Here is a 14,003-nt window from a genome sequence, read left to right as displayed (position 1 = left end):
AATACTAAAGGTAAAATAGAATAAAAAAAGAAAAAAACCCTCAAAAAGCTTATATTCTAATGTGGGAAAATAATACATAAAAGGGGAGCAGAAGGGAGAGGTGGGAAGGGAGGAAAGATTTTATCACTAACTGCCTTTGGCTTTTAAGGTTTCTGCTACAATTCAGCTCAAATTCTACCTTTTCTAGGAGGCCTTTCTAGACCCATCTTCCCCTAATTTCTTCTCCTTTATGTCTACTGATTACCCCCCTATTCGTATTGTATATGAATACGACATATGTGTGTTTTTCAAAGGTGTGTGTACATGTGTACAAATAGAAAGAAAAGAAATAGAGATAATTAATTGTATGTGGCCTTCCCCATTATAAAGTAAGTTTTTGGAGGGCAAAGGAAGTATTTTTGCCTTTCTCTGTGTCTCCAAGTATATCTCTGTCAGGTCTGGAGTTTCCCATGAGTTTGGTTTTTACATTATCAAAATTAGACTGAGATTTAATTATATAACTACATAATATGATCAATGTACCTACATGGATGATATGAAAAAGGCAATTGTACTAGTGAATCACTCAAAAAATGACAATTCTAAATCTCCTCTACCTTGAAGGAGACCACCATTTTAACATTGATAAAAGTGAGATGAGCTAAAGATATCTACAGAAAAGAAAAATTAGAAAATGAATGATATTAAGGACCTTCTGGAAGCACAGCCAAGATGGCAGACTAGAGAAAGCACTGAGCTCAGATCTCCCAACATTCCCTTCCAAATATCTTAAACATAATACCTCAAATTAAATTCTGGAGTAGCAACAACAATAAAAAAATAGCAATGAAAAATCAGAATGAGATACTCTGAAAGTTCAAAACAATATAGGAAGTCAGAAAGAAAAATTTGTGACACAGGGGTAGAAACAGACCTAAAGCACATGTGGGTGTGGATGCACATATTGATTTTTTTTTTTTTTTTTTTGCGGCTGAGGTTAAGTGACTTGCTCAGGGTCACACAGCTAGGAAGTGTGAAGACCAGATTTGAACTCAGGTCCTCCTGAATTCAGGGCTGATGCTCTATCCACTGCGCCACCTAGCTGCCCGGTACATATTGATTAATTGGAAACTACATATTCTAATACTAAAGAATAATGAGTCAAAGGATAAATCAGAGATACAATCAATAATTTCATTTCAAAATGATAACAATGAGACAATATTCCAATATTTGTAGAATGTGCCCATCAGGACTTAGGTAAATTTTATATCATTAAATGCATACATGAATAAAAGAAAGAACAGGTCAATGAAGTGGGTATGCAACTAAGAAAAAAAATTGGAAAAAAGAACAAATTAAAAATTGCTCGTTAAATGCCAATATGGAAATCCTGAAAAATCAAAGGAGAAAATAATAACATTGAAAGCTAAAAAAACAAAACAAAACACAAGGTAATGTATTAATAAATAAATATAGGAACTGTGTTTGTGGGGGAAAAAAACCCAATAAATAAATAAAATTACTGGTTAATTTAATTCCCCCTTCCCCCCCCAGGCTGGGGTTAAGTGACTTGCCCAGGATCACACAGCTAAGAAATGTTAAGTGTCTGAGACCAGATTTGAACTCTGGTCCTCCTGAATTCAATGCTGGTGCTCTATCCACTGCGCCACCTAGCTTCCCCTGGTTAATTTAATTTTAAAAAAGAAAGAAGAAAATCAAATTAATAGTATCTGAAAAGGGCAAATGCACTATCAAATTATCTGCACTTATTCTGCCAAATTGTCAGTAAAACTGACAATCTAAACTGTATGGATGAATATTTACAAAAATATAAACTCTCCAGGCTATCAAAAAAAGAAACAGAATACTTAAATAACCCTATCTTTAAAAAAAAATTTTTTAAATCATCAATGAGCTCCCTAAGAAAAAAAAATCCCTAGGACAAGGTGGATTTACAAGTGAAATCTACCAAATATTTAAGAAAAATTAATCCAATCCCAATACTATATAAACTATCTGAAAAAATAGGGAAAGAAATCCTTTTATGGCAGATACTAATACCTAAACCAGGGATAGCAAAAATGGAGAAAGAAAACTATAGACCAATTTTCTTGATGAATATCAATGCAAAAGTTTTAAATGAAACACTAGCAAGGAGACTATAGAAATACATCACAAAGATCATATTACAAACAGATGGAATTTACACCAGCAAAGTAGGGCTGGTTCAACATTAGGAAAAATTTCAGTATAATTAACCACATCAATAATCCCTCCCCCCAAAAAAACAACATAATTTTCTCAACAGATGCAGAAAAAGATTTTGAGAAAAATACAGCAGTCATTTCCGTGAGGGGAAACATAGGAATATATGGAGCCTTTTAAAAATGATAAATTAAATCTATCCAAAAACATAAACCATTATCTATAATGGGGATAAGCTAGAAGCCTTCCCAATAAGATCAGAGATGAAGCAAAAATGTCCATTATTAACACTATTTTTCAACACTGAATTAAAAATATTAGCTCATGAAATAAAGCAAAAAAAGAAAGAAAGAAATTGAACAAACAAAATTAACAAAACTAACATTGTTTGCAGATGATATGATAGTACAATTAGAGAACCTTAGAAAATCAACAAAAAATTAGTTTAAATAGTTAACACCTTTAGTAAAAGATTTAAAATAAACCCACATAAATCTTATGCAGTACTATATATTTTCAATAAAACTCAGCAAGAAGATATAGAAAGAACAATTCTATTTAAAATAGCCACAGATAGTATAAAATACTTGGGAATCTACCTGTCAAGACAAACCCAGGGGTTATATTAATACATTGCAAGACATTTCAGACAAATAAAAATAAAATACAACTGGAGAAAGATCCATTGTAATGAGTAGGCTGAGCCAATATGACAGAGGTGACAACTATATCTGAATTTACTTATTCAGTATCACACCAATCAAACTCCCAAAGAATCATTTCATAGAGCTAGGGAAAAAATAACAAAATTCATCTGGAAGAGCAAAAGGACAAAAATCAATAAAAGAACATGAAAGAAAGTGATCTAAGAGTACCAGATTTCAAACTATGCTACAAAGCAGTAATCATGAAAACAACTAGGTAAGTAATAGAGTGGTGGATCAGTAGAATAGATTAGGTACTCAATACACAACAGTAAATGATCATACTAATCTAGCATTTTATAAACCCAAAGATCCAAAATTTGGGGATAAGAGCTCAGCCTCTGACAAAAATTTCTAGGAAAACTAGAAGCATTTTGGCAGAAACTAGGCACAGAACAACATCTCACACAATACACCAAATTATGGTCAAAATGGATAAATGATTTAGATATTAACAGGAATATTATAAGTAACTAGAGGAGTATAGAAAAATGTGACTATCAGACTTATGAGCAAAGGAAGAGTTTGTGATCAAGCAAGAGATAGCGAGGATCATAGGAAGTAAAACAAAGGTAATTTTGATTACATGAAACTAAAAAGCTTTTGCAGAAACAAAACTAAAGCTGCCAAAATTGCAAGTAAAACAGGAAACTGGGGGATGGGTAGAAATGTTTACAAGTTTCACTGATGAATGCTTCATTTCTCAAACATATAGGGAACTAAGCCAAATTTATAAATATAAGAGCCATTCCCCAATTGATAACTCAATTAAAGTCAAAAGATAAGAACAGGCAATTTTCAGAAGGAAAAATGAAAGCTATCAAGTCACATTAAAAAAAATTAAAGAGCTCTTAATTCCTATCAATTAGAGAAATCCAAATTAAACAACTCTTAGATACTATCTCATGTCAAGCAGATTAGCTAACATGGCAAAAAAAGAAAATTACAAATGCTGTAGAAAATATGAAAGAACTGGGATCCTATTACACTGTTGGTAGAGTTGTGAACTCATCCAAGCATTCTGGAGAACAATTTGGAACTATACCCAAAGGGTTATAAAACTGTGCATTCCCTTTGATCCAGAAATACCACTATAAGTCTATATCCCAAAGAGATTAAAGAAGAGAGCAAAGAACCAATTTGAACCAACATATTTAAAGCAGTTTTTTGTGTGTTGGCAAAGAATTGGAAATTAAATGGATGCCCATCAATTGTGGAATGGCTGAACAAATTGTGGTACATTATTGTGATGAACACAATTGTGCTTTAAAAAATTACAAGGGGGATGGTTTTAGAAAAACCTGGGAAAACTTCAATGAACTCATGCAAAATGAAGTGAAGAGAACTAAGGGAACATTTTACATAGTAACAGCAAAACTGAAAAGATGATCAACAGTGAAAGATTTGCTATTCTAATCAATATCATGATTGAAGACAATTCCAAAGGACTAATGATGAAAAATTCTATCTACTACTTCCAAAGAGATAGCTAATGCACTCTGGATGCATATTGAAACATACTTTTAAAAATATTTTTCTTGTATTATTTTGTTTGTGTTTTCTTTAGCAACATGAGTAATATGGAATTGTTTTGACTTCACAGATATAATTCATATCAGATTGCCTTCTCAAGGAGAAGGGAAAAGCAGGAGGGAGGGAGAAAATTTTAAATGATTCTTAAATTTTTTCTACATGTAATTGGGAAATATTTAATGAAATATAAAGTTACTAAAAAAGAAAGAAAGAAAGAAAACATATGACATTAGCCAATGTGCATGATTTTAGTAGTTTGTGCAGTACAGAAAATAAAGGCTAGGCCTTAACATTAGGTCATCCTTTTGTAACTGACCTCAAATTGCAAACTTTTGAATTACTAATATAGTCAAACACCCAAGAAAAGAAACTAGGAAGGAAGGAAGGAAGGAAGGAAGGAAGGAAGGAAGGAAGGAAGAAAGAAGGGAAGAAAGAAGGAAAGAAAGAAGGAAAGAAAGAAGGGAAGAAAGAAGGGAAGAAAGAAGGAAAGAAAGAAAGAAAGAAAAAGAAAGAAAGAAAGAAAGAAAGAAAGAAAGAAAGAAAGAAAGAAAGAAAGAAAGAAAGAAAGAAAGAAAGAAAGAAAGAAAGAAAGAAAGAAAGAAAGAAAGAAAGAAAGAAAGAAATTGAGCCAACAAAACAATGACTCACTGGGACAATTGCTGTTTCAAAAAATAAAACAATACAAAAACTTTCATCCTAAAAATGCAAAATATGGTAACAATGCTGTCCTTTCTATATAAAGATATTAGCAATCTACTCTCAGAGTATGGGCTTTGTGTTGTCCTACTGGGCTCAGAATTATTTACATATTTTTACTCAATCCCTCTTGTAATCACCAAGAGCTCTACTTTGTGATTATATGAGCATCATTTGTTAGATATGTGATTAGTGTTAAAAGAGAACTCTAAAAATATGAAAGGGAAAGCTCAGTGGCATGGGCTCTACTCTAAGTCAACTGGCAATAACAATTTCCAGTGAATTGATTCATACCAGCCGTTACATCACTTGAGGCAACAAAATGGCAAATTTCAACATCTAATGGCAAAGAATCCACAACTGGAAATCAGATTTCAAGGGCTTCTTAGCAAAATGAAAAACAATGCTTGAAAAGCTGTCATTTTTTCAGAGCCAGTTTTATTTCATAGACAGAAAAATAGACAATGTATCATGTTTATTGAATTAATGGATGAGTAAAAGCCTCAATTTCCTCAATTGTAAAATAAATTCAATTCAATCAACGTTTGTGAAGCTCCTATTATGTGTAAAGGATTGTATTTGGTACTGGGGATGTGAAATCAAAGAATAAAAAACTGCAGCAACACTGCCTGTGCTCCGGTTAGGCTACTTCTCACTGTTCTTAAATATGTTATATATTTTTAACCTGTATTCATTTTCTGATGCTATTTCCCCAATCCAGAATATTCTATCTACTTTCTCTCTATCCACATAAGTCCTTCAGGTCTTTCCAGATCTTGCTGAAGTCCCATGAAGACTTTTCTAGCCATTTTTTCCCCTTTTGGTAATCTCTCCTCAAAATATACAGCCTTTATTTTCTGTACTGCACAAACTACTACTAGATTCTGCTCAGTCTTTTATTATTCTCTAATTGTTTCTAATGAATAAGTCTAGTCTCTCTCTATCAGATTGTAAATTCCTTGTAAGCTCTTTGAGGGCAAGGATCACATCCTAGGGTTAGGAATGTATATAATCATTCCCTAATTGCTAAATAGATGTGTTTCCTGCTCTTCAGGGTAACATTTCTCATGCAAATTCCAATTCAAAGGTTAAAAGTGGGTGGAAGCAAAAGAATCATTTGGAGGAAAACTCTAGGTGAATGAAATAATATTCAGCACAAAAGAGTTACCTCATTCTTTCTGAGAGATGGCAGCTCAAGAAAAGAGGTTCCAGTCAGGCAAAGCTGTACATTAGCTAAGATCAGTAAAGAACAATTACAGAGATCTTCAACAATGAAAGGAAAGTGGCTCTAAGATAACAGATTTCATTTTATTATGACTTTTGAAACATCACCTTCCATCTTGTCTTCTGTAATGGTTATTCTGTGAAAAATGCAGCCAAGAGAGGAAAATGTGTGAAAAATGAGAGACTAAATATGGCCTCACAGGGAAGTAATGACAGTTTTAAAGAGATTTTAGAGATACAAAGCAGTGAATAATTATTCCTATGAGTACAAAAAGGAAGAAATAAATGTGGCCACATAGCGAGCTCTCTAAAAAGTTCAGATTTTACAAGGTGGTATCTTCACAACTGACCAAGAACTTATATCCTGAATTCAAAAACAGAAGTTAAGAGACACTATATGATTTGTACATTTATACATTTATACAACCAATAACTGCCAGTCCAGAATGAATTAAAGTCAGCACTCCTGAGTCAAAGTCCACTGTACTCTCCCTCTATAATACTGCTTTTAGGCATGAGGCAAGATCAGAAAGAGGATGTATGTACACTGTATCTTGATTTTAATAAGGTATATGACAAAGTATCTCATAACAACTCTGCAAAGATCTTAGAGAAATGTGGGCTGCATGGCAGGAGAGCTAAATGGATACAAGCTACTCAAACAACCATATCAGAGAACTGATTAATAGCTTGATGTCAATCTTGAGAGGAAAATCTATGGGCCTCTGCTTGATCCTTATCAAGCAGATTTTTATATACATATATACATATATTATATATATTTATATATAATGCACACACACATAAATGGGCACATATATGGAATGTCAAATCTGTTGATGTCATAAAACTAGGAACTAATGTAAATAAAGATAAAAGTCGAGATTCAAAGGTGAAATTAAATGTAGATAAATATAAAATCAGAATCTGTGATTTTAAAAATCAGTTGTCTAAGTATTGAATGGAATTGGTCTGGTTTGCCACAAAATTGCTGAAAAATGTAAATTTAGGTTGTCAGTAGAAGTACATAGGGAATAAATCTATTGTTTATCACATCATATTAAGAATATTATGTTTAATGAATGTGGGATGCCACATTTTACAAGGGGTACTGATAAAAAGGAAGGGTGAATAAAGATGAGAGGACTGGAAATTATGTCCTTCAAATAACTAAAGGAACTAGAAATGTTAAATGGTAGCTTCCTCAAGGTTGTATTTAGGATAATTATTAGTATCTGAACTCAAACTGCATACTGTAAAGCTTTACTAAGTCACTAAATATATGTTATATTTACATTAATTATGAGAAACTGCCGATTATTACTAATAGTACTCCTGGAAACCTAAAGCCCCTGAGGGTTCTGAATGCGTACTAATGTTAAGTGCCTGAACCATTCTGAGAGCAGAAGTGATTATCCACAAGCTCAGCTGCTGATCAATTAATACCTTCAAACTTCAAAGCTGATTTAAAAGAGAATTTAATGATATATGGAGCCTTTTGTATATACAAGCAAACACAATTCAGTCTCAAATTACATTACTGCTCAAGATTTACTTTGCAATTCTCACACAGATAGATCCTGGTATTTGTTATATTATGTCAATAGCTAGCACAGAACCAAGAACTTTACAGAATTTTTAGAATATACTCTTCACTTCAAAGTACCCAAGAGAATCTTGGCAGCTTTTGCCTTCACTGCACTGGTTGTTTATCTGAGATATTTTACTTTTTGATGATGCAGTAATACCATCAGCCACATAACTTTTCTTTTAGAGAATTTTTGCTGCTAACTATTAGGATGTGATGAGAGAGGCTAATCACTTCTCTAGTCCTTGGAATTAGCTCCTCAAACCTAGGCATTCAACTAAGTAGAATTCTTTCAGGGCCACTTTTCTGAGGGCAGTGAATTCATAATAAAACAATGAGAATAATTACATTCCTTGTAATTTTATAAGAGTAGGCTTAGGTAATACATTCAAGTTCTTACAGCTTTTATTTTCAATAAGCTGAAAAAGCACATGGAAAATCTGTACCAATACTCAGCAAAGGAGTCAGATAGAAGCAAGAGCATTCATTGGAAAGGAGAAAGAAAAAAATGAACAAATAAACAAAAAAATTTACCTCAGAAACATTCAAAAAGGTTTTCAACAATCTCTGGGTCTGTATGTGAACTTAAGTGTACATTAATAAATATTTTCAAAGATCAATTTCTAAATTATATGAACTAGGACAAATTTTATCTTTTTCCTTATTTTAGTTTTCTTAATTAGCTAGAGAAAACCTTTTTACTTTCTAGCAGATTTTGTTCAATTTCACAGTAACAAGAAGGCAGGACTTTTTTTTTTTTTTTTTTTTTAAGTCACTTTCAAGGAGGGAAAAAAACCAGACTTCTAAAAGGTCAATAAGACAGAACTGTTCTTACTGACAGATTATACTTTTCTAACCCTGCCTTTTGCCACTAGCATGACAAATATCGAGGATATTCTATTATTCACTTCTCTTGACCTTCTAAACAGTTTGGGTAAGAATGTGTCAAATGTTTGATAAAAGTTAGAGGCTTTACCAGAGAGACTGTCAAGAGAAAAGAGAGAGGGAAAGAAAATGACATCAACATTAAAAAAAAAAGTCCAATATATATATATTCTTTTCCAAAGAAAAAGTAAAGATGTAATTTTGCATTTTTTACTACCTTCCTTTAATCCAGGGGACTGATATAAGTATATAACCTATGTCCTCCACATTGAGGACATATTTCTAACCAGTTAACCTTTGGGAAGGATGTAAAATGTGACACACTGTTACTCTAAGAATCTGCCATTTAGAGGGACAGAATGGTGCAGTGGAAAAACCTTGAAACTCAGACGAGAACTGGGTTTGAGTCCCTCTGACAAGTTACATTTATGCAATTATAAGCAATGCACTTATCTGAGCCTCAGTTTTCTCATCTGTAAAATCAGAGGATTGAACTAGATAATCTCTAAGGTGCTTTCTTGCTCAAAATCTATAATCTTTATCTCATTTGGTAGACTGCCAGATCACATTGTCATGACCATATTCCTTTATTAACAAGACTTTTATCAGATCAGTATTATTTTTTATGAAAACAAATACATAAATCACAGGAAGCAAACAGATGAAGTCTACTTTATTCAACCATCAGCAAGAGAAATATCCTATTAAATTAAAAAAAAAATGATAGTTCCACCTACCATTTTTTGCCCAAAAGCCAGAACTGAAATAACTAAAAAAAAAACCATAACCAGAAGATCCTTCACAAAGGCTTTGGTCTAAATCACCAGTCTTGTGACCCTTTCCATAGCAGGACCTGTCTTCATACTAATTGAGGCTTCCTTTTGGAACAACTTTAATAAAAGGAAATACTTGATGCTAATATATTTTAAATTAAAGAAATATTTTTTCTTTATGACAGAAAATACTAAAGATATAATTTTTTTTTTCTACAAATTAAGGAAATATCTATATAGTTAAGGAAATATCTATAATAATTATAATATAATAAGGGAAAAATCTATATTATTAAGAAAATCTGAACAAACATCACATATAAGGGAGAACTTACAAATATATCGGTTACTGTCTTGATGGACTTTTCTTTCCTTTGAAGGAAGTCATTATCCTGTAAGATAATTGACAATTAATAAACATATGCAAAATGATTATTAAAATTCAACTGACAAATTAGCTTAGAAATTAATTGCCTTCCCAATTGGTCCTTTGATAAAGAAAGTCTATTTTCCAAGCATTCGAAAATGCTCTCAACTCAGTTGAGCCATCTAGAGAAGTGTATATTTGAAATAGGTAGTCATATCTACCAAGCACCCACCTACCTGAAAAGTTCTGTACAGAACTATACAGTGCATGGATTTCAGGTCTAACTTAAATACATTAGGGAAGTTATAAGTGCACAGACTTCAAGAGACTTAAATTGGTTTGGCTTGATTTAAAATATTATTCAGTCTTTTCCAGACATTTTGGGCTCACATTAAGTTGGATGGGCTTTTTTTTTTTTTTTTTACTCTGGAGTGTTAATTTCCTTTGCTTTATTTCCATCTCTTGTTTAAAGTAAAGCCATTATCTTCTTGTGCTTTCTTTATTTTCAGCGGCATGTAGAGTTTTTTTTTTTTTTTTCTTCCCTTAATCTAAACCCTAGACCTATGTTTTACTTGCAACCACCTAAAACCTATCCCTAACTTAGCAATATCCGCAAGGGCAAAAGTTTCTAAGCTTTTGGGTATCATAGACTCCTGGTGAAGCCTGTGAATACCTTCTCAGATTAATAAATTAACAAAATTTAAATTTACTTAATAATAATAATAATATAACACATAATATTTATTTAACAATATGTAATATATATAATATTATTTAATAATAATAAATTTATAATGAAATTTAAAATTAATAAAAATAAAGTTCATAGAATTACAAATGAAACCCCCAATTCAGAGATCCCCTAAAATCTAGTCATGTATCTTAGATCAAGATTCCCTTGTGTGTGGGGTTCTTACACTTGCCATATACACAGGAAAGGCTTTACCTGTAGGGTTATGAGAGTTACTTTTGGATACAAATTTGATCCTACCTCCTCATTCTACCTACTCTAAACATATCACGAAGCATTAAGAAATGGGACAAAGAAAAAAGCCTCTGTCCTAGGATCAGGATTCAGTGACTTTTTTTTTGCTAGTGCTTTTCTTGTTGGCCTTCTTACCTCCACATCTTGTTTGCATAAACTTATTTTTCTCCTCTCTTGCCTTAGCTATTTTGTTTTGCACAAAACCTTGAGTCCAAACATTATCTATCGTAAGACATTAGTTGTGTAATACTGGGCAAATCACTTAAACTCCTCGGGCCAAAGTTTCCTCATTTATAAAATGAGGGATTTTTTTGGCCCAATGTTCTCACGTGTTCTTCCCAGCTCTAAATTCATGGTCCTATGACCTAGTCCTATTTTACAAATCTGATCCTCCCTACTGGCTTGCCTGTATTTGACTACTGTCCTGCTTTAGGCCTCTGGAGCATGCAAACTCATTTCTAGCATGGAGTCCCAGTGTAACAGCTATACTCTATTAACAGTGAGGATGTTCTTAAGAGGGAGGTATGATGTTCTTCAGCTTCCTATCCTTTCCCCCCCATCAAACCTATTTTCTTCTCCCTCAGAGAAATTGCTTCAGGTAAGAGCTACAACATCTTTCATAAAATAATTGGAAAACCCTCAATCTACATGTTTACAAAAACCTTAAAGCCCATCAAGAATTCTGAACCCATAGAAATACACAGAGATCCAATTCGGGCACTGAAAATTAGATAGTTTGGGGAAAAATATTAAATACCATATACCTGTGACTTATCTAATATATATAGTTTTTTTTTTTTTTTTTTTTTCTGAGAGCTATGGAAAGTAGAGAGCTGAAGAAGACTCTGATAATAGCACTTTAAGCACAAGTGCACTCAAGTGTTACTGAGCATCCCCTCTCTCCCCATGCTGCCTGTTTCCCTCCCTTCTGTAGAGGGCTATAATTTCAATGGGAAATGGAGGGAGTGGGGAAGGGCATTCGATACTGACCTCTGGAAGACTGTATGTTTTCTGAAACTGAGATACAGAGTAGGAGCGGATGTAGTCACCCATTTCTTCTCTGGTTTCTATGGCACGTTTCACCAACCACTAATAAGAAAAAACAGTGTCAAATGCGTTAATACAGCTCAAGTCTCAATGCAACATTTACCTTTATAAGGAAGGCTTCTATAAAACAGTGTTACTTCCATGTTCTTGAAGTTGATCTCCAATAACAGTACTTTATTTATCCAAGGTTTTGTTGTAGGCAATGTGAGATCTGAGTTCTAGTTTTGAAACTAGATTAGCTCTCTGATTATGGACAATCATCTCATCCCATCCATCTCAATCTGAGAGGGTTGCCTGGAGTCCCATGACCAGTTATGTGTCAGAAGCAGGGCTTCAGAAAGCTAGGTTTTCCTGAATCCAAAGGCAGATCTCTATATATTATGGCATGATGCTGCCTCTCATTCAGGAACTCTGCAGATTAAAAGGGATATGGAGAGAACCAGCCAGTTTTCTCTCAGCACCTTCCCTGAGTTTAGAGCATTCCTTTTCACTTGTTAATTCACTGAAAAAGATGCGGAGTACCAGCTCTATTTCATCACTTGTCTTCCATCTGACAGGAAACAAGATTTCTAGCAGCACACCTATCAAAACAACATTTCACTACAATAAAACAATTTGGACATTTCATGATATTCACCAAGATGGTTTTTTTTCACAATGAATGTCTGTACAAAGATTTTCTGAGACACTGAAGAACTTAATTCTGTAAAATGCTATAAACACTATATGTGTGCATGTGTATATATGTGTATGTGTGTCTGTGTACGTGTGTGTATACACACACAGAGAGACACAGAGACACACACACACACACACACACACACACACATATATACATTTATATGCATGGGAAGAACACATTACTTCTGGAACCAGAGCACCTGTGTTCAAATTCCATTTTTGACACATCCTTGACATGACCTTGAACAAGCTACTTTCTTGGGGACTCAATTTCTCCACTTTCACCAAGGTGCTAAAGAGGATAGTCTGAGACCCCTCATACTTACTCTATGAGACAATGAAACTCAAAATATTTACTTAATATCCCTTGGCTCTCTAGCATAAATCCAGGTTAAAACTTGGTTGCTATTTTCCTCAAGAAAATATTACAATTTAATATTTTCACATCTGGAAGAAGCTATAAGTTGTATTTCCCTCTTTCCTAATCCTAAAAACAGAGATGACTGGTGAATACAAAGCTATTGGCCAGCACCTGCCAGTTAGTATACAGAAAAATGTAATCACTATATCCTATCCCATTTTTGGAGCTCTGTTGGGATTCCCAGAAGGCCTTCCTTGCTCAGGAGCTTTACCTTCAGCTTTCATTGCCCTTTCCCTGACTTCAAAGCCTCAAAAAAAATGTTAGCACATTCTCATATAAAAGGTTTAAAATCTCTACTCTAGGCTAGGTTCACCTGTGGCAAGTTTCCAAAATTAGAAGACCCAGGCTCTATTCTCAGTTGTGAAATTTATTACTTATGTGGCAAATCAAATAACCTCTCTGGCTGCTTCATGTGCAAAAGGACAAAAATGTTGTTTAAGCTACACACCCACCTCATGGGAATGCTGCACTATAGACAGGTAAAGCACAGTAGACAAGACACTTTATGATGTTACATAAATGTCAATCATTATTATTATGCCTATAAGATGTATTTATGAGATATATCTATCCAGAGCATTTGAATAGTGTCCCTGAAATTTATTTTAAAGAATCAAGGCCACTGAACAAGGGAAAACACAGATATTGTGGGGCTGGCCAGAAGTTCATTTGAATGCTCCTTCACAAAAGAAGCAGAGGAAATCACTGTATTTTCTCTTATCAAAACAAGTGTCAATATTCAGCTTCCTCCAGGAAAAAAAAATGACCCTCTGTCACATGTTAATGAGATGCAGTTTTAAAAAGGCATTTTCCTGTGAATATTCTTCTTAGTAAGAATCTTGGCAACATCCAGACTTATGATAAGAGAAACTGGGGGGAAAAAACCAAACCATCATAGGAACAAGTGGCCTG

General features: G+C 33.6%; 1 protein-coding gene across 1 annotated transcript in view; it reads right to left on the bottom strand.

Moving 5' to 3' along the window:
- The window catches only part of CCDC93 (CCC complex scaffolding subunit CCDC93), a 119,819-nt gene that overhangs the window by 85,279 nt on the left and 20,537 nt on the right, over positions 1–14,003 (bottom strand). The window contains exons 5-6 of the mRNA XM_074301850.1: positions 11,933–12,031; positions 9,926–9,982 (exon numbers count right to left, since the gene is read on the bottom strand). Coding sequence (XP_074157951.1) covers positions 9,926–9,982; positions 11,933–12,031 — 156 coding nt within the window. The remainder of the gene's footprint in view (positions 1–9,925; positions 9,983–11,932; positions 12,032–14,003) is intronic.

Source organism: Sminthopsis crassicaudata, chromosome 3 (genome assembly GCF_048593235.1).
Source record: "Sminthopsis crassicaudata isolate SCR6 chromosome 3, ASM4859323v1, whole genome shotgun sequence".
Lineage (NCBI taxonomy): Eukaryota > Metazoa > Chordata > Mammalia > Dasyuromorphia > Dasyuridae > Sminthopsis > Sminthopsis crassicaudata.
Note: the sequence above shows the minus strand (reverse complement) of the source record. Positions and strands in the feature narration are given on the sequence as shown.